The sequence below is a fragment of the Gymnogyps californianus genome, chromosome Z (genome assembly GCF_018139145.2).
Source record: "Gymnogyps californianus isolate 813 chromosome Z, ASM1813914v2, whole genome shotgun sequence".
In the NCBI taxonomy this organism is placed as follows: domain Eukaryota; kingdom Metazoa; phylum Chordata; class Aves; order Accipitriformes; family Cathartidae; genus Gymnogyps; species Gymnogyps californianus.
Window position 1 is genome coordinate 82225155 of NC_059500.1, and position 21617 is coordinate 82246771.

General features: G+C 43.6%; 1 protein-coding gene across 2 annotated transcripts in view; it reads right to left on the minus strand.

Annotated features, from left to right (window-relative positions):
- MYO5B (myosin VB) overlaps positions 1-21617 on the minus strand; it is a 155972-nt gene that overhangs the window by 35561 nt on the left and 98794 nt on the right. For both annotated transcript variants that reach the window (XM_050912846.1, XM_050912847.1), the window contains exons 18-25: positions 19193-19304; positions 17806-18017; positions 15456-15612; positions 12928-13167; positions 7796-8035; positions 2946-3030; positions 1366-1514; positions 447-566 (exon numbers count right to left, since the gene is read on the minus strand). In XM_050912846.1, coding sequence (XP_050768803.1) covers positions 447-566; positions 1366-1514; positions 2946-3030; positions 7796-8035; positions 12928-13167; positions 15456-15612; positions 17806-18017; positions 19193-19304 — 1315 coding nt within the window. The remainder of the gene's footprint in view (positions 1-446; positions 567-1365; positions 1515-2945; positions 3031-7795; positions 8036-12927; positions 13168-15455; positions 15613-17805; positions 18018-19192; positions 19305-21617) is intronic.

The window sequence follows — 21617 nt, forward strand, 5'->3', positions numbered from 1 at the left end:
GGGCTGGGCTGGCCAGCAAAGCATCCATGAAGATGCATTGGAATGAAAACGCTCGGGGCAAGGGGGTAATGAAATCTGGTATCCTTGTGGAGAAGGATCGCTATACAGTCATTGCCATCGGTGTCAGGAATAACTACATGTGACAACGCTGACCGCTTTGATGAGTTTTTATCAGTCTTTAAGCTGGTATGGCCAGAAGACAACACTTAATTATATTTAGAGCCCTACTTACATCTGACCCCACAAACGAGTAAGCATTTGCCACAGCACCACAACCCTGCAATCCCTCTCACACAATTAACAAGGTATTCCTGTAGCACAAAATCAATTTAATCCCTCACACTTTATAGTCCAACCTGCATTCCTCCTATGTGCTCCAAGACCCACGTCAACCATCCCCGCGGAGCAGGGCTCTCCTCCCCTCAAGCCTGCCCAATTTACTGTACCTCCACTTGTTGTATCACATCCTCAGTGTCTCCTATCTCAGAGGTTGATATGGATGGATAATTGGAATCGGACTCCAAACTGCTCTGGTTGGATGGGTTTCTTCTGTGCCCCGGTGCTTGCTGCCAAGGAGCGATGCAGATACATAATACATTCCGTGTTTAAGGAAGAATTCCTCGCGAAGCATTGTTTCTTAGAGCAAATATGTGTCCATATATTAAGGTTACCTTTACAAAAGGCTTGACTGTCACCTTACAGTGAATTCCATTTTCTAATTCTTATGCCCTACCATAACATTCATATTAACACAGGAGAATAGTTTAAAATAAAATGTGAAGTGATACAGAAGCTCAGTTTAAAAATTCTGCATGAATTAAAGGCTTTTCATGACACCAGATGCCTGTGAAGTGCGAACATGCAAATCTGAGCTCAAGATTATGCTGTTCACAGCACCCTCCAGGGCTCCCTTTAAACACTCAACCTTCCACCTAATCCAGCACCACTCTAATTATTATCTCATTTTCAACAGTTGTTCTAACACTTTAGCAAAGCTCAACCTAAAAACTTTGGCTTTTGAAATTCTGAAGTCATGTTGTTGGGGTTTTTTGGTTTTTTTAACCCAACACCTACACATGAACATCACTGAAACAAAAAGCAAAACAAGAAGCAGGAACCAGCTTTTGCTGAGATTCACAGATATCTCTATGCAGTTAACAGAGAAGCGTGAAAGATCAGGCTCCTTTTTCAAGGCACACAGTCGGTTTGGCTTCAGTGTAGAAGTTCAGTCTTAGAAATATCAAGCACAAAATGCACGATAATGTCAGTTCTATTAAGTGTTTTGGGGATGAGTGAGCCACATTATCCAGCCACCGACATCAGGTCGAGGACACAACAGAATAGGGATAATTTCAGTTTCGTTACCTTTATAATAGTCATTTCATCCCGCAAGTTGTCGTATCTCTGCTCCAGCCTCGAATACTCTTTTACCAGGTTCTGATAACGAGACCTCTCTTCTTCCAGCTCTTTCTTCATCTGGATATTTTCCTCAACTGTGTTTCGTGCAAATTCATCTTTAAAATAAGGAGGGGAAAAAAAAAAAAAAAAAAGAAAAGAAATTATGATCTTCATCTCTGAAATGAACTTCTTGTAAATATGTGCAATAACATTGAGTAATTAACAAAATGCTCTCTGCCAAGAACCTTTAAAATACATACAAGCATTCTCTAATATTTAGAGACTATTATAATCTAGATCTGTCTCCTCACCATTTGGAACAGCTTGAGCTCTTCTGCTCGGAGAGCAGAGTCCTCTGCCATTTGAGCTAAAGAAAAATCTCCGGCACCTACAAACCATCAGATCTATTATGCTTAACTCAGCTGTGCCAGCTCCAGCTCCCATGGGTCAGCCATAAACCCACTTAAGACCAGACCAGCACAGTATGGAAATACATTTGTGTTTAAGAAGTGCCTTTGGTACTCACTACATTTAAAGACTTCTCTGCCTGCTTCCCACCACCAGATTTGGCGTAGGAGCAAATCAACAGCAGCAACTCTTTCTCCTGTCACCATCAACCATTTACCATGATAAGACTGTAGAAGTTGAAAGTATCGAAATAAAATTCATTTCTTTGTTAAAAACTGCCTTTTGGAAGCAAATCTGGTCCCTCCCCTTTTTGAGAAACAAGCCAAATATAGTCCCCATCTGTCCTTTTAAATGGGTGAACACCAAAACCCCTCCACTTGCTTTCCCTGAGCTTCGATGCTCCAAAAGCTTCCCGTAAGAGATGAAGCAATATTTGCAGCAAGTTTCTTTTTAACATGTTATTTTCATTCCTTTATTTCGCATCGGGCTGAGAGCAAGAGGTACTTCACGAGTACCACGGAGCAGTGACAGATACATCCACAGAATGATGCATGATGCTCTTTATAAATCCTGCAACAAAATCAAAGCTGAAAAGGATAATAAAAAATAAAAAAGCTCAATACACACGGGAGTTTCTTTCGTGGTTTGGGATTTCCCAAGGTACGTCTCACCATCTAAGTCTCTGCTTTAAAAAACACTCACAGACTCCTGTCACGTTAGAGAAATCCTTTGTCACAGCTCAATATCGTTAACTGTGCTGTTCCTTGGATCCTTTATTCAGCAATCTTGGGATGCTGTTATTCTCTACCCTCCACCCCTAGCAGCCTCACTGCCTCCCACATCACCCACAGTAAATGCTGCAATGCAACTGAACTGAAAAGCCCTTTTGGGTACTTTATTCCACATTTCACCAAGTAAACCAGCCTCTGTCTCGCCATCCACCAGCAGGACAGCATGAACAGACCTCTCTGCACAGCAAAAACAACAACAAAAACATCCAGGAAAGGGGTGCAGGAAGATTAGCACTTTTCAAGGTAGGGGCTAACAGTGAAGCACGCAGGAAAAACAAATTTCAGGGGAGAACAGTTAAGCTCCTCGTTTAGTCGAGGCATTACAATGCTATAAGCATTTTTGCTTACCTTCAGATTGACACAGGATCCTGCTGTTAAGCTCCTCTTTTTCCTGCTTCAGGAGAGCGTTTTCTTCTTCCAAGTCGGATATGCGCTACGAAACAAGGCAAAGAATTACTGCTTGCTGCAGGTCAGAGCCTCTGCAGAGGGATTACATTTCACCTGGCTGGAGACAGGGAGCTTTGTTTGGGCTTTCTTTGCTGTTTAAAAGATCTATCCCCTTGTGCTTTGCCAGTTATCCTTTGTACATCAGGAGTTGAAGCGTAGGAGAACTGCACTGCAACAACAGAGACTAACTTTTCTTTTCCTGAGTGCATTTCTCCCTTAAATGAATGTATTCAGCAGAATCTTACAAAATACTGAGCAGCCGGACTTGGCGACCATGATCTGCAGGAGTGAAACTCCTACAAGTGATCAGGTCCATCAAATCAGAGGTTTATTTCCACATCTCAGCAGGCTTCATCGCTATCTTCAAGGCACAGCACTGACTGCTGTTGAGGGGGAAAAAAAAAAAAAAAATCTGCTGATTGTTTCAAGCAACATGGCACTTAACTACTTAAGATGGACACAGTGAATGTGAGCAATAATACTAAATAGTTCAGGCTTTTTTAGCTTCATGTGCATTACTTCAGGTAATAAGATTATAGTCCCTTTAATGCTTCACACTACGGCAGAACCCCTAGTACAGCGATGCATGGCATGCACCAGTGCCTTTGGTAATACAACAGGAGCATATATAGCAATTAACTCCAACGATTGCCTAGCAAAAATTAATGAAAACAGAAACTGAATCCTGCAAAATAGTTCTTTGGGTTGTTTTTTAACTACCTCTTTTTTAAAAAAGAAGGGAAGCAAGGCCACTTGTCACAACAACAAGGCTGGACTGACGCTGACAGCAACCTATCCTGTGACTCTGTTCACCCTCAGGAATTCCGATGCATTCAACAGCGTTATCTCAAAACACAAAAACATCACATTATCAAGTGAAATATGCTGCTATGGTTAAGCAGGATGATTCTGCTGCTGTCAGGTAGGAGAACAAACTGACATATCATCCCAGCGTAATGTCATTCCCTGTGCCTGCGCCGTTGCATCCTCTAGCCACGGCTTAGAAAACAGCTACACGCAGCAGAAGGATCTCAAGATGCCAACGATAAACAACACTGTACACACCACAATAAAAGTTTTCAGTGCCCAAGAATAATAATTTTGCTGTCACCACTAGACAAAATTTATAGGCAGCCCAGCTGGCACGCATGCCTAGCACGGACTTCAGTCTTCCACACAAAGCATGCTCAAATCAAGGTATTTTATCAAATACTACATATGCCAGATACATACTAATGCTGAGGATAAAAGCACAACAAATATTTTACTGTAAGTCACGACTGAAGCAGTCGTATCCCATGCACAGAAACTGGAAGACCCCACTACCCCTCGCTCTCCGATCTGTTCATTCGCTCCAGCGCATGAGACTATAATCTCCTGCACCTCTCTATATAGTAGGAATGCTGCAGTCTGGAGATACAACTAGAAAGTGAAGAAAACACAATTTAAGGTATGCAGAGCTACTGGTGTTTTAAATGCTCTGAACTAAGCCATGATTTTAATATTCTGTACCAAAACCAACTACATTCCTTCATTCATACATCACTTCAAATAAAAATCATAGCAGACGTGCAGCCACTAGAACAGCACTAGCGTTTTCAAGTTAGGAAGAATTCTTAAAAAAATTGAAGAGCTACAAGAGTAACGGAAGGGAAGGAAAACCTGCGTTGCAATGAGACAGCGAGGAACTCGACTCGTTTATCCCACCAGGGAAAAGATTAAAAGCACTGGCATTATTTTACTATTCCTCTTTAATGGGTGCTGATAATGAACTCTTCTGCCCAGAGGACAAAGTTATGACGGTTGGAAAACAAAACTAGACAAAAATTTGGAGTATTTTCAACTGTGCTGGGGGGGATATTTTAGAACTGAAAGACTTGGTAAAATCCACAACGATTATTCCCAGGTTTAAAAATTTCTAATCCAGATTGGGTACGGATATTTTTAAGATGTGATCTTAAGTGACTGAACTTGTTTATAGCATTCCTGTTTCCACTTGAAACAGAAACAAGCTGGAATTCAAAATTTGTGTTTAACAGAAACCAAATGAGAATGAAAACGGTCCATTAAACACAGGTAGAGACAGCGGAGCAGGTTACACAATGGCCAAGCAGCACAAACTCTATCTCTGGTACCTACACCGGTACCTTTTGTACTTCTTACTCATCTTTCTACAGGAAACAGATCTTTGAAGATGCTTCAAACACATCTGCACCTGCTTTGAAGGATTTCTATGGAAGATGTTGAGCAGTGAGCACTCGTGAGGGCTTCAGCCCTTATTTAAGTGTTACACGGCAACCATCTGCTCACGAGACCTGGCTCCGGTCCTCCCCTAATCCTGTGAGGAAAGGATGATGGCATTTAGGGTTTTCCTAATAAAATTCCTGGCCAGGCTTTGAATCATGCTAGCTCACCACGTGAGAAGATTAGGTGCTACCGAAAGGGCTAGGAAGAGCTGTTACTACTCACCCAGGTCTGATGTTTTAAACTTTATCACAAAATGGAATAAGAAGAGCTATTCTAAAATTAAGGAGTCAGAAAGAAAAAACCGTAAGGAAGAGATTAAGGACTTTTTTTCATTAACAAAATCATAACTAATTTGCAGAAGCTGCAGCCCCAGCTCAAGCCGATAAAATTAAGGCTGTCATCTCAGTCTCACTCAGAAGTGTCTGATGAGTTTGGGTATCACCTCCAGAGCGAATGCATCCCACCACAACCACGGCCATGGTGTAATCTTGACATTGAAGGTGAAAAGTGCTTCTCACCTGAATTCAGTTTCATGACACTCCCCACGCCTTTGGTAGTTCTTAGAACTACTCAAAAATCTCTATCAGAATTTTTCTCAGAAAGTGTTTTGGCTAAACAAATGTTTCCAGGAAGGAAACAGGTCTTCCCCATCTTCCCACTGACAAGGAACCGAAGGGAGCAATTGGAAGCTAATATCAGAAATGGGAGCCTGCACTGCTCAGTAGAAATGCTCTGTTTTATAATTAAACCATTTATTGTCATGGTAAAGTACATAGTATTTGCTCTGCTGTAGGCACTTCGACAACAAGGGAAAGCTTTTGCTTTGTTTTCACGCTTTTTGAAAGCATTTCTTTGGTCATTAAATCAACCTTTCTTCTGAGTGCTCGAAGGGCATCTGCAATCAACAACAAAGAGAAGCAGTTTCTCCCCAGCTGCATCACCTTCAAAATAAAGCATCCTTTCAGGCTTTAAAAGCCCGTGCTGCAGCCAGCTAATGAACTGAGCCCTGTGCCAAAAAGGATCTTCCAATTTGGTGCTGGAGCAAAGAAAATCGCTGATTCCATACGTCCCTGTGTGGGTTCAATACATGCGCAAAGAGCGGAGTAACAGCTTTTCTGACAGCTCGTGGTCCAGCCAAGAGACAACACGTGTACAGGCCTTTTGAGGAGCAGGCCCAAAAAGGCATTTCAGCTGTGCCAGTTGTTCAGATTAAGTTATCCTGACCACACAGTCCCCACAGCTCCTCACCCAAACCCACCATCTGAGGGCTTATCCACAGGGAGAGCTTGGCCAGGGCAGGTGCTGCCGAGTGAAGTGCCCCAGAAGAATCCCATCTGGGCACCCTTCCACCATAATAAAAACGTGGCTAATCCCAGACCTGGTTTTTTTGTTTGTTTTTTTTTTTAAATCTCCAAAAGCAACTCATCTTCAGGTTGTCACACAAAAAGCGCTATTCTAGAGTAACAGCTGCAAACCACCGTTTTCTATGCAATGTATTGAGTAGAAAAGCCCTAAGTTCTTTCCAATAGCAGGATCAAAGAAACCACTTCAATTGTCACTGCAGAAGAAGAAAGATCATAGATTTAACCCGAGCAGTCACAAGCATTCGCAGCAGGAAACTAAACCCATACCTTAGTGCCTTAGGTTATGAGAATGGGTGTCAAGGTTATTCAGAATGAACCTGGCCAGCAAAGAAATTCAGGGTAAAAGGTCCATTTTTTTTATTTGCAAAAAACCTGTACACTCTGAAGTCTTTCTCCCACTAGAACGCTTTCTTGTACAATGCTGGCAGCGTTGGACCACCTCCACCTCAAAAGGTCCAGAAAACATAGGAGTATGCATGAAGGAGGAGGAAAAAAATAAAAATCTTTAGTCTACATCACAACTCCAAACTCTATAAAGGTTCGTAACAACCAGCCTAGCTGGTGTTGGAGCAGTGCGTCTGCTTGGGAGGGACAAGTTGGTCCCCATACAGGTCATACTCTGCATATACCTACAATACCACCCACTACGACCAGCTGGAATGGCCATGGACTGCATGGCAGAAACCAAGCCCTCATGTCCCATATCAGGCTGGGCTGAGGAAGGACATCTTCCTAATATTTACAGCATCTACAACAGCCTTCCCCAATATTTTGCACTATATGCCACGAGGAATCACTGTATATACGCGAAGCTCTGGCATATCCACGGTTATTAAGCGTCCTTATTTCCAAACAGGTCTGGGTTTGGGGAGTTTCTTCATGGTTGGCAGTGCAAAAGGCGTCAAGACGGGGCATCCTCCTGACATGAGGCAGTCAGTGCTCCTGCAGGGATGTCCACCCGCCCTTGCTTCCCCATGACCTGGTTAAAAGGCAAATTCTAGGGGCATTCAGTGACAAAAAGAAAAAAAAAAATTAAAGAATAGAAATTCTTTCCCCTTCAGACTTATGGAGAGTGAGCTTTCACCAGCATGACCACCTGCAGGAGACCTACACGACATGAGATGTGACAAATAGAGGTACCTTTCTCAGTAGGTCTTTCTCCTTAACGTAGCTGTCTTCCACGACCTTCCTCTCGCCATGAGCTTTTTCAAGCTCCAGCCGGAGGTGCTCCATCTCTTCCTGCAAGCTGACAAGCTGGTTGCCGTCACCCTGGTGGCTCTGCTGATATTGCACCAGTTCCTTCTTCAGTTTTTCCACCTCAGAGGAGTGGGCTGATGCGAGCGTGGAGAGCTGCTCGTTCAGAAGTTTGTATTCCTTGTTCTGCAGCCGACACCCAAAAAGAAGAAAATATGACCATAAGCGAGATCCATGCATGTGCTGATGCACTACAAAAGTAACCGTTAAAAATCCTTGAGCATGGTGGGTAGCAAACTTCCGATAACAAACAATTCCATGCATCTGCTAATAAAGCTTACAAAGCTAAAAACAATTTCAAAACTGTGACAAAAGCTCAATGATATTTTGGTAACGATTACACAAGTATTTCTTAAATTGATCTTACACTTGAAGCAAAGGCAAACAACGCTTGGTAGCACTGGCAACCAAAACAAAAAACTACACTTTTATTACAGCTTCCAAACAATGTTGCTTAATGCAACTGGTTTGCAATTTTTTTTTGTCCGTAACATTGGGTTTGCAGTTTATCCTTTTATTCCTGACTCCTATGCCCGCAGGAACCTGGGGTGACAATGCACTGCAGCGTAATTGCAGCCTCGAGCACAAAGAGCTCCCTAAACCCCAGCTTTAAGTCGTGTGCCAGTATAATCATCTTTTTATTTGCTCAGATTCTCGCTTTTAAAGCATGTAGCCATGATTTGCTCCCAAGTTTTGAGACCTGAAAATTCAGCAGTCTCATTTGATTTTTGTGGTTCAAACCAAAGTCAATGGGAACTACATTGTGACTAATAAAACATCATCATTATTAGCCAGCCCCAGAAACGACAACGAATTCACAGCAGACCAAGAGTTTCAGTAAAGAGCCTATCACGTAGCTTTGCTAACATGAGGTAGATAATGATGAGAGCAAAAGAACCGTTTTGAAATTTAAAATGCAAGTCTGGTTTTTAAAGTTTCCTTTTCAAAAGCTTTCAATACAGCTTTAAAGATCTGAGCTCGTTATCACTCCGTGTACAACAGATCCAAAAGGCTTTCCTTTCTTAAATGGGACTTTGGTGGATATTTCAGTTATGTATCAGAAATATCAGGTTTGGTCTTTCCTGGTCTTGCTGGAAAACATTTGGCAAGAGATTGTTGTCCAGACCAGACGAGCATCCTGGTAATCTGCAGCTTAGCCTTTTGCTGTTTCTCAGAGCTTTAGTCACCAGCAGCGTTACACCAGCTCATGAGAAACTGCTCCTTCCATCCAGAAGTTTTTAGTTGATGTGGAGGCTAAGAAAAGCTTGAGGAGAAGAAGCCAGAAGACAAAAGTCTTAAGAGACAAATGTGTCATTTAAAAAAGTCAATGGACTAGGGAAGTCCTGATAGACAGTTTTTGACTGGTCAGGATAAGCAGTAAAGGTGCAAAGTCACAGATCCTGAGATGCAACTTCTTCCTCTAAGATGTTCACCAGAGTCAAGTAAGCAAAAAAAAAAAATTTCAATGCCAAAAAGTATGATCTCTCTCTGCAACAGGGTCAAAGGCTCCCGTTAGCTCCTCTACAACAGAGTTAGTTTTCAAAGAACTTTATAGCCTGGAAAAGAAAAAAACCACCCATGAAAGTAGAAAATTTTATCTTCTAGGTCTACACAGGTTCTTCCAGACCAGACCAGACAGGCCCCTGTACAAAAGCACGGTGAGTTGGTGGATACCGAAATCCCCATCCATACTTGGGATTAGTCTCTTTCAGATTCCCAATCTGGCTCGTAGGATCATTTCTTCTACCATTGCTCTGATCATCCTTTTGGCCCCTCTCTCTAGGTGACCTCCCAAAGCACCCCTCTCTCACTGCAGTCTCAGCGCTCTGAAGCAAGATTAAGACACATCTCAAATGGAAAAACAAGTAAACGAGGGACACGAACATCTTTTCCTTTGCTCCCTTGTAACGAATTATTAGTGAACATCAAAATTCAGTGTTCATGTGGTATTAAGGAATTAACATTTCTGCATGACCAAAGCCACTTCCAAAGAGATCCATTTAGAGAGACAAGCTTTGCAGAGAATGGCAATAATCACTCCAGTTCACAAATCTCTGCTGCTTCCCCCAGTCTCTGCTCGTTATCCGACACAAAACGTTTCATGGCTTTGTGTCCCAAGGTTTGTGTAGATGATTTTACACGCCGGCCAACTGAGATTTCAATCCAGATACAAGACAAATGCACAGGACTGCTTTTTCTTGTGATTAGCTACTAGAGACATGAGAGAGCATTTACTGTCTCGTACCGAAATGGCTGGTCCCCACTGCAATCGGAGATTGCTCAACAGACCCCATTAAACTTGAACTTCCTTTCTTCTAAATCATCATCCAGCCCAGCAGAGCTGGGACAGTCCTGATTTCAACCCAGGCTCCGTGAACCAATCTAGAGTTTATTTTGCTACCAATGGCAGAGACAACTTCATCGCTACTGTTACCCAAACTCGTTTTATTCACAATAAATGCTCACAGAGATACCACTGCTTGCAGAGACAGTGTAGGGAGCTCACTGTGAGTCTAAATATTGGCTGCAAGAACACATAGCACTAAATTAGGTTACAGCCTTAAAAGCGTCTCAGGCAGCTACAATATACACAGTTAAAAAAACCTCACTTGACTGAAAAGAACAAAAAAAAGAAGAAATTGGTCCAGTGTGGATAGAAAAAAGTGGTCCAGTGTGGATGTTCTGCAGCAAAGCAGATTTAAAGCTTTCTTATGTGTGCAAAAAATCCCCCACCTGATTTAGAAACTGAATTAAATAGGCCCAGTTACAGATGCTAGAGTGTGTGAGCTGAGGCTGACATATAATAATAGATTTTAATGTTTTCAAAGAAAGATCTTGTCTTCCTCACAGGCACACGGAGTATTGCATCTCTCTATTCATGCATGAGCTAAAGCAGCAGAAATGGAAACATTTTCTTCCACGGCTAGTCAGAAAACGATACAACTGCATCTCCGGGTTACCTGCAACTATTTTTTTTTTTTTTTCCCCCCCTTAAAAAGTTAATTGGCATTTTGAAAGGTCGTGTTTATAGATTAGCAAGGACTGAAATCAAGATACTTGAGGGAAACTATGATGCAACAAACTCACTGCTGCCAGAAAAAAAATCCAGCGCACTGAAAAGAAAGTCTACTGGAATGGTGCTCATGAGCAATTCCAAAGCATCCCAGGGAAACCTGTCAGTCCTGGAACGATGGTTAAAATCAGCTCACTGGACAGACTGCACGAGTAATACAGAGCAGCAATTCTTTCCTGCAAAAGTTACACAGAAAGCATCAAAGCAACTCCTTCAAAACGGTCTGTGCAGAGATTAAGGGAGATCAAGACGAGCTCCAGCCCATTATTTCTGCCTACTTAAAAGCTCTCCACATCTCCTTCCCCAAAGTAGACCTTTCTGCTGCTTTCATAATCCACAACAGGAAAGCCCACATTAACCAAAGATTGTTTTTTCTTTACTGTTCCACTCCCACACTTCCCCTAGCAGTAAATGGCATTGAATTGGGGGGGGGGGGGGGGGAATTAATACTGCTGCTCAACGGCCAAGTCCAGCAGCTCAGCAGAGCTAACGCAGACGTTCATGCTCACTGCACAAATCCAGCCCAAATACATGGACCTGAAATGACTTGTCCTAATTAATTCCACCAAATACCCTCCACACGAAGGGTCATATCAAACAGGTTTCTGATATATAAATATATAGAAAACCTTATGCCTAAGGTTTTCCATTCCTAAGCTATGGTTTGTCTGCAAAATCTAAGTATGCAAGCAAGGCGTTTTAAAATTAAACACCGCGGTTTAAAAGTCAAGACTCTACTGCAGTGCATGCTTTGCAGCCAATTAACACAGCAATGAAAGCGGCCAGCAGTAATGCAAATCCCCGGCTGTCTTGACTCTGCAGTATCTGAGCCAATGCAGAATCATTTCTCATCTTCTTCATCGCAAGACCTCTCGTGTCATACAGGGATGGGAGAGATTTAAGGCAGCGAGGAAACCGCGTGTGATATATAAGGGTCCCTGACAACATCTCAAACAGAACAATAAACTGCAATTACTAATAACTGGTACTACAAGTAAGTAGGTATCCTGACTTACAGAGAATGTTTCTCCTGCCTATAAAAAGGCTGTTTAAGGATATAGGTGGATATGAATTTCCCCGTTGATATTAGTGGATACAACTGGGTCCTACTCAGCATTTCTTACACTCATCCCTGAAGTCCTTGTACAGCACTGGGAAGCAACATAGCGGGTATTTATCAGAGTAACTTGCACACATGTTAGTAGGTGGGAGAACTCTCCTCCTAAGTGTATAATCAAACTATTATTCTGCAGCTCATTAATGACAAGTGGCAATTGATGAAGACCTCTCTGATCAAGTAGTCACAGTAAGACCATCAAGGCATCCACACAGGCGTCTATCGCTTACATTGCACCATCTCGCCCCTCATCACGGCTCTTACTTCTGAACAGTTGTTACGTCTAGTAACACAAACATGCTCAAACTACTTTGCAAAGTGAGTATTTACCCAATTTACTGTTTACCTTCTAGCTAACGTGATTCATAAGATACATGGTTCAGTACAACAAGCTGTGGCAGACACTGCATCCTCAGCGCTTGCAAAGCAGAAAGCATAATGGAACAATCCAGCCCAAAGCCTGTTTGACACAGGGATCTCATGTGGAGCTGGCTTGGGTTTTCAAGCAACAGCTTTCAAAATTGCCATTTTATCTTCCTCCTCTAAGTACTTCTGGGCAGTTCTCCCAACAATTACAATGCAGCTTTTGCAGCTTACTGAGCAAGCTCTTCAGACAGCAAGGTGGAGAGCCAAGATCCAAGTGCATCTGCACTTCCAAGGTGGTGTCCCACCCTTACACGTGTCTGGCCAGCAGCAGCAGAAGGCTGCCACCACCATGACATCCTTCCCAGACATTACGGGAAGATAAAATCCTTCCTAGGAGGGACAACAGAAGAGAGGTAAAGCAGAAGCAGGACCACACTTGTCCCAGCACAGCTCAGGACGTACCTGCTCATCGATCTTCCTTTGAAGCTGGACCACCTTGTTCTCCATGCCAATGTTGAGCTTCTTCAGGTGCTGTGCTGAGCGGGCCTCAATCTTCAGCGCCTTCAGCTCCTGCCTGGCCTTCATGCGCCGGTAGTAGCACTGCAGGACGATGGTGGCACCCCTGACCCGGCGGAAGCGAGTGCGGGCCAGCCAGCCGCGGGCATACTTCTGGAGGATGGTGGCCTTGTGCTCCGCGAGGATCTACAAAACATGGGCAGAAACGGGACAATCAAGGGAGAAAAGTCACCCACCGCAAAGGTAGCAGCAGCCCTGGTTTGGCTGCAACATGGCACTCAACACTTCCCAATCTGCCTTCGAAAAGGCTTCTCCTCCAAGCAGGAGTGTCCTGGTAGGTGCAGGGGGTGATGGCTGGAGATAGAGGCTGTTATTTTGCATCCTCTTTCACAGACGGGAAGGGGTACTTCAATCCCCCCTCCTCGGGGGTTTCTCCAGTCACCGCACTCAACTGGCGCAGCAGGACACGTCCAGTCCTCTCTTAGGAGCCATGCTGCTCTCTAAAAAGAGTCAAGACCTGCTTGGCCCCCGAAATGACGGGATATGATCCTGGCTGGTCAGTAGAGGACTCGATGGGGACAGGGGACATCCAGGCTCAAGTGAGACTTCACGGACCACCTCGGAATAGTACTCAGATCCACAAGATCCATAGCTAGCAGAATAAATAGCCATTAACACACATACCAACACTTAGCAATAAACTTACTGCCCCTTCAGCATCAGATATAGCTCACACCAGAACAGGTTTGTAGATTTTTTTTTTGTGTGTTCCACCCCTGCATTATGGTAATTTATACTGCAGATAAATGCTGTCCTGGTGGGATTTCCTGTCATGTGGATAACCTTCAAATAAATCCCTGGAGTCCTTTCACTACAGTCTGCAGCCAGTTCTCCTGCATGATTCAATTTCTAGAAACTTATATCTGGTTTTGTGAAACTTCTGGCACTTTTGCATTGAATTTCTCCCCCAAAATCTACAGCTATCTTTTCAGTAGGTGGCAGTTCAATTCCTCCCTCTAAAACTGAAGGCTGACACATCAGAGATACAACCAGCATGTTGTTAATAACTTTCTTATGTTGATCTATGCTGCAATATTACGAGGAAAGAAATAGCAGGAGAATTTGAAGATTACAAGACACTTTGCTGTTATTAGTTTGGGACAAGCTGTATCAGAAAAGGTACCACATCAGCTTCTCTTGCAAATCTTTTGTTTCACCCTAAGGCTTTCTTTGCACTTGGCAAATTTGAATTCAGAATAAAGGGATTGTGTGAAGTTAGGATGCAGTAGGAGTTACTCTGAAATGAGCTTTCGATGTCTCCAGCCTTAGCACTCTTACAGACGGAGAAAGCTGGGGGTGCCCAAAGAGCTAGAAGAAACCCTACTGGCATTGCCTTGGGGACCTATTCCAGCCTTACAGCAAAGTCTCGGAGGGCGCTGGGCATGGCAGTGCAGCTTCACCTGCAGCCCTGCATCTGTTGCTGAGCATGCACTTGAACCGACACCTATATCCAACACCTACATCCAGGTGCTCCAGAGATTAAGGATGTTTGAGAGGCCTGACCTTCAGCTAACTTCTACACCTTGTGAAGATTTTGGGTTGCCTGGAATCTCAGAGAGTTTAAATGCTGGACCAGCTACCTCCCCTGCAGAGGCTTCCGATTTAAAAAAAATAGATGCTGAAAAAGCAGCGGCAGCCCAAATTCCTGATCACCAGCACCCAGCCGCTCTGTTTCGGAGGACATCCCTGATCTCTCTGGTGGGTCACCAGGTGTCCAGGTAACCTCCATCACCTCCAGGAGCGGACTCTCCCCTCCGGGCCCATCGTGCCTCCAACTTCTTCGAGTATCCCCGTGACCACAATTAAGCATACATTTAGGTGACTACCAAAGGAAAGCTGGATCTGAGGAGTGGACAGAAGATTCCCCAAAGCTGTGCTCAGTTTCCTGACAGACAATTTCTCACTGTGTCACTTGCTGTCATCAAACCTTTACTGCCTTGCTTTCAGCTCCTGGTTTAACACAGAAAGCTAATGGAGAGAACTAATTAAAGAGGGATTTATATCAATAAATGACTTGATGCCTTCCATGACAGACCCTACTGGTCTTCCTACCATACTGGAAACGGCACCTGCAGCACGGCTCAGACACAAATTCGGTTTGCCAGGAAGGTTTTTCCAGAGTATGGGTTAGATCAAATGACATTTCCAGATTTCCACAATGCCTTCCGGCATCCAAATGACTAACTTCATTTAGCTGCTCCGCTGAGGTGCTGCTGCCAAAATCATTTTTGCTTGCACAGCTTTAAATGGCAATGCTCGCTGTCAACGTGTGCTCTCCAGAAACACCAGAGGCTGTCAGCTTTGTAAAACATCAAAACAGCCACAATAAACACATCACCGTGCTATGCCAGCAGAGGAAATATAAAGGCTCTTCCTACTCTTTTCTAATGCAAAGACACTCCGTGGAATCATACCTTGTGATAAATCCTCCTGACAAACATGCCCCGAGCAAAAGCCTGAATAGTGATGGTTGCGTTGCGGACCCTCTGGAAAGCTCGGAGGATCCGCAGCATTCGGTACTGCTTCTGGAAGATGATGGCAGCTCTCGTCCTCCTCAGGTGCTCAGCAAGTCTGTAAAGCACAGGAAAAAGGTGAGCAGTAAAACTAAACTCCTTTCTGTCGTAATGAGTTTTAAACCGGACCGAGAGAAAAACCTTTTGTCCAAAAGTAGCTTGATGGTATTCAAGAAAGACCATCCCAGCAGTAGGGCTAAGAAAAGAGCAGCTGAGAGCATGTCTCCGTTAGAATAATGGGAACACATATGCAATCAGACAGCGTCCATGGCACCCAGGAGCACTGGAACTAGAAATCAACACACCTCATTATTGCTAAACAGCATTAAAAATAAATATTTTCCAGCTTTTCCCTTGGTTTGAACTCTCTGCCTTACGTACTTGGGCCAATCAACGTCCAGGTTGGCTCCATCACTTCCCTAACTATAAAAAGCAAGCGTCGCATGGGGTATCTACCGACTCAGTGAAAACGGCAGCAAATTGATTTGACATTTAAACCAGTGTGCACTGGTTTGGCAACATTCACGAGCAGAGCCCCAAGCGATTCACAGAGAGTAAATAATGAGGGATGTGGTCAACTCCGTGCCATGTTGCTCCCATTCTCCAACTGACTTCATGTTCAATTTGCTGTTACACAGGCTAATAAATGCCCATAAACCCTCCATTTAATTTGATAATTAGCTTGTTTTGTTGAATTTATGATTCATTTATTGCTCTCAGTGTGAAGCATTATATAGATATTTGATCCACTTCTTTATTTTGTGAAAAGCATATCAAAACTAAAAGAGCCATATCAGATTGGCTTATATATTCTCTTCATCAAGGCTAATGGTTTCTCATTAGGACCCACTGAACCAGAGCTTACTAAAGAGGACAAGGGATGGTCCGTTTCCAAAAAGAGGAGAAAGCAGTTATTCAGATGAGATCCATCCCTATGAAACCTGCACGAAGAGGTGAACTGAAAAATCAAGTTGAAGAAACCCTGCAGCAGTGGTTTCGGCACATCTGCTTCCAGCCTCTCTTTTAGCTCATACCCCGTCACCTCGACATCACCAGGGATTCCTCCTCCCCTCCTTAGATGGATGGCTGGCTGATGCAAAGTCAAATATAGAGTCCAAGTCTGTAGGTGTGCATGGAGAGCCCATCGGAGAGGCTAAAGTTAATCACCGACTCTCCCTTTTCCTTAACCTTCCTCTCATTGCTTATGTCTCATTTGCCTTGTCTTCAAGTGAGCCGCAAGACTGCTGAGAGGGACCTGCAGCCACGAGCCTAGAGAACTACACGGACTTCTGAGGACAAGAAAAATCTGTGCTTAGTTTTAAATAAGTCACCAAACTGCCCAGCTTTGCTTATTTGAGACCTTCTCATCCCTGGATTCTCCACGATGCCGATCCCTTTCACAAATGGCGGCATTTGACATGAATAAGGGGCACAAGATGCAAGGTGACCTGTGTGTTGGGATGCTATTGCATTGCTTTACTGCTCCCTCACACCCACCCCACATCTGCTACCAGCAGCCTACTCTCCAGCGCAGCGTTATCTACGGAAATCCCAGCAAGCCACCGACACGAGGAAGGCTTGAGGTTCCTGCACACAGAGAGTTAAACATTGAGCTCTACTATTCTGTACTGTAAATAGCCCCATTGCCACTGATGTGGAGTGATTTTTCTCACTACAAAGGATACAGCAAATCAATTCTGAGAACCCCCCTTGGATACCAAGGAGGCACAAACCCGGTCCCTGCAGAAGAGGAGCGCGTACCAACTAGCAAAGTGCTCGCTGGCTGATCCAAATGCCCTTTGTCAGAGGTAGTCCCAGAAAAATATCAGTTCTATGAAACACTTCTACCTAAATATCTCAGAGTACTTTAGTCATCTGATTACAGCCTAGCTGCCTATGCTATAGCCCTGGCTCAGCACCTAGAAATTAAATCAATATAGATATGAAATCAAACTGAGACAAAGAATTTTGAACTCTTGCCCCCGAATAAAGCTGGAGAGAGGGGCCAGGAATGAGTCCTGACGTTAGCACAGAAACTTTGACCATAGTGGTACCTACGTGCACAATATAGGTCTTGTTTTCAGGGAGCTGAAAGGCAACACCCCATGCAGAGCATTTTCAATGTTTCTCATATGAAACCCCCAAGTTTAAGGTCTACGAGATGGAACAGATTGAGAATACAAGTGCCCAGAAATGTTTTTCCACTTGACCTCCCAGCTAGCCCTTCCTCGGAGGGCTTCCTCGGACCCACCTCCGTGCCAGGTGCCCACGCGTGTAGCGCTGGATGACGATTGCAGCTTGTCTCAGCCTTTGGTACTTGACCTTCTGCAGCCAGCCCCGCACTGTCTTCTGAATCATGATTGTGGCAGCTCTGAACTTATCTGCTCGCAGTTTCTCCAGATATGCCACCTGGCCTGCACGGAAAAAGATCTTGGTACGTCCAAACTGGAACTTGTCTGGATCCTTTTCAAAAGCATAAAGGAAACTAAATTTAATTAAGGCAAACATTTTTTTTTCTTCAGTCTATGTTGCTCAGTAGATACAGATTAAAAAACCCACTTTGAATCAAATTTATCAGCTCAGCTCACACCTCTTCTTAATTGGGTGATGAAGATATTATTAGACTCCAAACTACTTGAGCTTCTATATACCCATTGAGGAACGCAGCACTAGGATTCAGTCTTAAGTTCCATATATTTACACAAATTTTAAATGTTTTTTGGTTTGGGGGGTTTTGTTGTTTGTTTTTTAAGTTAAATAGAGCAATGCAATGCCAGAGGACTTCACGAAAAGATTTGTTTCTCGAAAAGATTAAGGCTTACACCTGCAAAGTCATACATGCACTGCAAATGGCTCTGCAGCTAAGGGAAACACTTGGTGCGTAAGGAGACCGGCTTTTGCAGAGAGGAACCTAATTGAGTAAATTCCTCAAAATCCCATGAGGAAAACAGAGATCAAAAATTAAAACCTGGCTAAGGTGCTGTGCACATTCTGGGCTGCTCAACAGCAAGACAACAGGAAGAAACGTTTGTGTGCACATCTGTGATTTAAAAATAATGCACAAGTGAGTAGTAAGGTTTTGGTGCGGACAGGTGGCAAAGACCTCTTATTTGCTTAAGAAAAAAAGTCCCAATCCATGGGACGCTTTTTCTACATACTGGTGGCTATTAAAAGTCTCCCACACATCAAGACAGGGCATTTATTGCATTTTTCTCTTACTCAGTTGTGCAAAGAGGCATTTAATGATTGACTAAGGTTCATGATGTTGTCCAAAGCTGGACCTCTAAAATGTGCTCCAGCTACAGCTAGCCAAAACCAGGAGGAGGGGTTGGGGGGGATGAATTTTCTAAACGTGACCAGTTGTTCACGTACAGCCGGCGATAGCAAGCTCTGGACTTCACCAGCGCTGAAATGGTATGTTCAGCTTGACTGCAATCAAGAGATCCCATGTCACGCTTGCTCTCGCTACCTCCTTACGAGAATATCTCATTTTGGAAAAAGCCCCAGGCTGCCTAGGCTGAAGAAGAACCCGCATGAACAGCTGGTGAAGTAGCAGCAGGAAGAGCAATTCAGATCATATCAAAGCCCCGAGCTTCCGTGCTGTAAAAATCATTGCCAAAGATTTGGTCCCAGCTCACCTTAATGAGGTCTTCCAACAGGGTCTGACAGATCTGCTTCTTGTCGTTCTTAGAGAGGTCTCTCTTTTTCATAAGAACACGGTATCTATTGAAAAAGTCATGGTAGGACCATCTGAAAGGCAAGCATAGACAGGATTAGTCTGCATGCTGGGCATTATTTCCTTAAAATAAAGCATTTGGAGTCATAGACGAGGCAAAATATGAAACTCATATACAGAGGGATCTCTCACCACTACCCTCAGCATAGATCGAAGCCACCTGAAAGAAGTTAGGTCACCCCAAATCTGACCCCCAGCCTCAGCCCTCCCCTGCCACTGAATGACCTCATCAGTGCATCTCTAGCCTGGAACAGAAAAGGCCATGGATCACCTTGTTTTCACTCCTCCTGATGTGCTTTCCAAGCTGCTGCATTTTACCAGTCAAATGCAACAATGCTGTTCCCTTCGGAAAGGATATGCTAGTTTTGAAGAGATCGTGGATCTCCTGATTTGGCCAAAAAAGTAAAAAAAGCAATCTTGATAAGATGATAGAGAATGAATCAAATAGAAACTCTTCCTTATTTTCCTTTTCCAAACTCTGTTGAATATTAATTTGAATCAATCAATTCATTAATCACTCCATGTTGAGGTCTGTGGCCGAGACCCTTAAAACAAACACAAAATCTTTGGATAATACAATCTTTTGTCTGAAAAGACAAAGCAGCCGCTTGGAAGATGCCTCACTGTCACCAGCAGTGAAGTTTCCAAACATGCAACACTAACTGAAGGAATTAGAGCACTGTATCTTACTGCTAGGAAATATCATCCCCTCCCACAGCTGTTAGATGTAGAGCCTGCAGACTGGATCCTGAAATTGGTTCAGCATCTGCCAAGTTTCAGCCTTCTCCAAATTAACACAGTGAGTTACGGACCCCTTAAAACCTGAGTTTTTAATTAAAACACTAGGCATTTCCAGCAATGTCAAGTACGGCCATCGTTATTTCAAAAAAATATGCGTAACAAACGTCAAAGGAAGATGGGAGAGAATTGCAGAGTTTTTGATTTCTGCCCTCACTCAACAAAACCATCTGTGAGCCTGATCCTCACCCATATGGATGTTCTGGCAGCCAAGATGAGAATAGACTGTATGAAGAGCAGCCATACAGAAACATCTCCTCCTCTGCCCAGCAGCCCCGTGCATGCCTTTGTTTGTGTTACTACACCCAATTCTTCCTATTTTTCCACTTCCAGAGATTAAGAGAAGGGGGAAGAAAGGCAAAATAAACTGCAAAGGGCCAGAGCGATGCTTGTGACAGGTCCTTATGCTTGGCCAGTTTGCAGCGGTTTGGGCGAGACATCACACCATCCGAGCACCTCCCATGCTCAAGACTGCAGCCTCTATAAAATACTTCATCTCTAATGAAACTTCTTGAAGGCTGGAAGCTAGGATATTTGGTAAGATAGGCATACCAGAAATATAGTACATATTTCAAAATACATGACCAACAGTTTCACATCAGTCCAGAAAATGCAGTAGGGAAGGAAAGCCAGTTCGATTAAAAGCAATACTCTAATTAAAAGAGCACAGTAGAAAAAAATGTTTACAATAAGAATGAAGGGAGAGAAAGAAAAGAAAAAAAAAAAAAAAAAAAAAAAGGCCTGCTAAGGATTGGGAGGTGTCACGCAATTCCTGCATGGACACATTGCACCCAAGACACTATTTGCAAAGAATACGGGAATGGCAAAAACTAGGGAGAGCCCTTAGCGCTGCACCTGAAGCAAAAGGTAAGATGGAGGGCTCCTGGAGACAGAAGGAAGAAGGAAATTGTGATGAGAGCATTTCCCATGCTCAGATAGCTCAGAGTAGCTCTGGAGTAGCCAGATTTAGTGATGATTTCATCCCTGTCTACATGGGCTAGCCCTGGGGCCAGGCAGTCAAGGCTACCCACCCTCAAATAACCAAAAGTACTGGATTATCATAAAAAAAAAAAAACCCAACCAAAAAAACCCCCACCTGCTATGTGGAGCTCTCTCTGGGGTGAGGCACAGCAAAACTGAACACAAAGATTATGCAAGACTACGGGCTTGTGTCATGTATGGTTTAAGTGTAAACTAGTTTTCTCTTTGCTTTCTAAACACCTTTGTTTTATAATTACATTTCCCATTTTGTACCCACACCTTAATCCTTTTGCTTTGTGCAAATAAAACCTGTTTTTATTTTAAGCACGTCTGAGGCTTTATACAGCTCCAAATCAAACCCGATAGGAGAAGCGGCGCACGCAGTGCCCGAGGCATGCCGCCAAGCACGTGATGCTGGAGACCTCCTGCCCGGCTCAGGTATTACTCAAGCCAGGGAGAGCTTCGGGGGGAGAAAAGAGAAGGAAGGAGCATTCCCATTAACCTGCCAGAGTCAGTTTAGGGGCTGATATTATTAACTGCTGCTATTT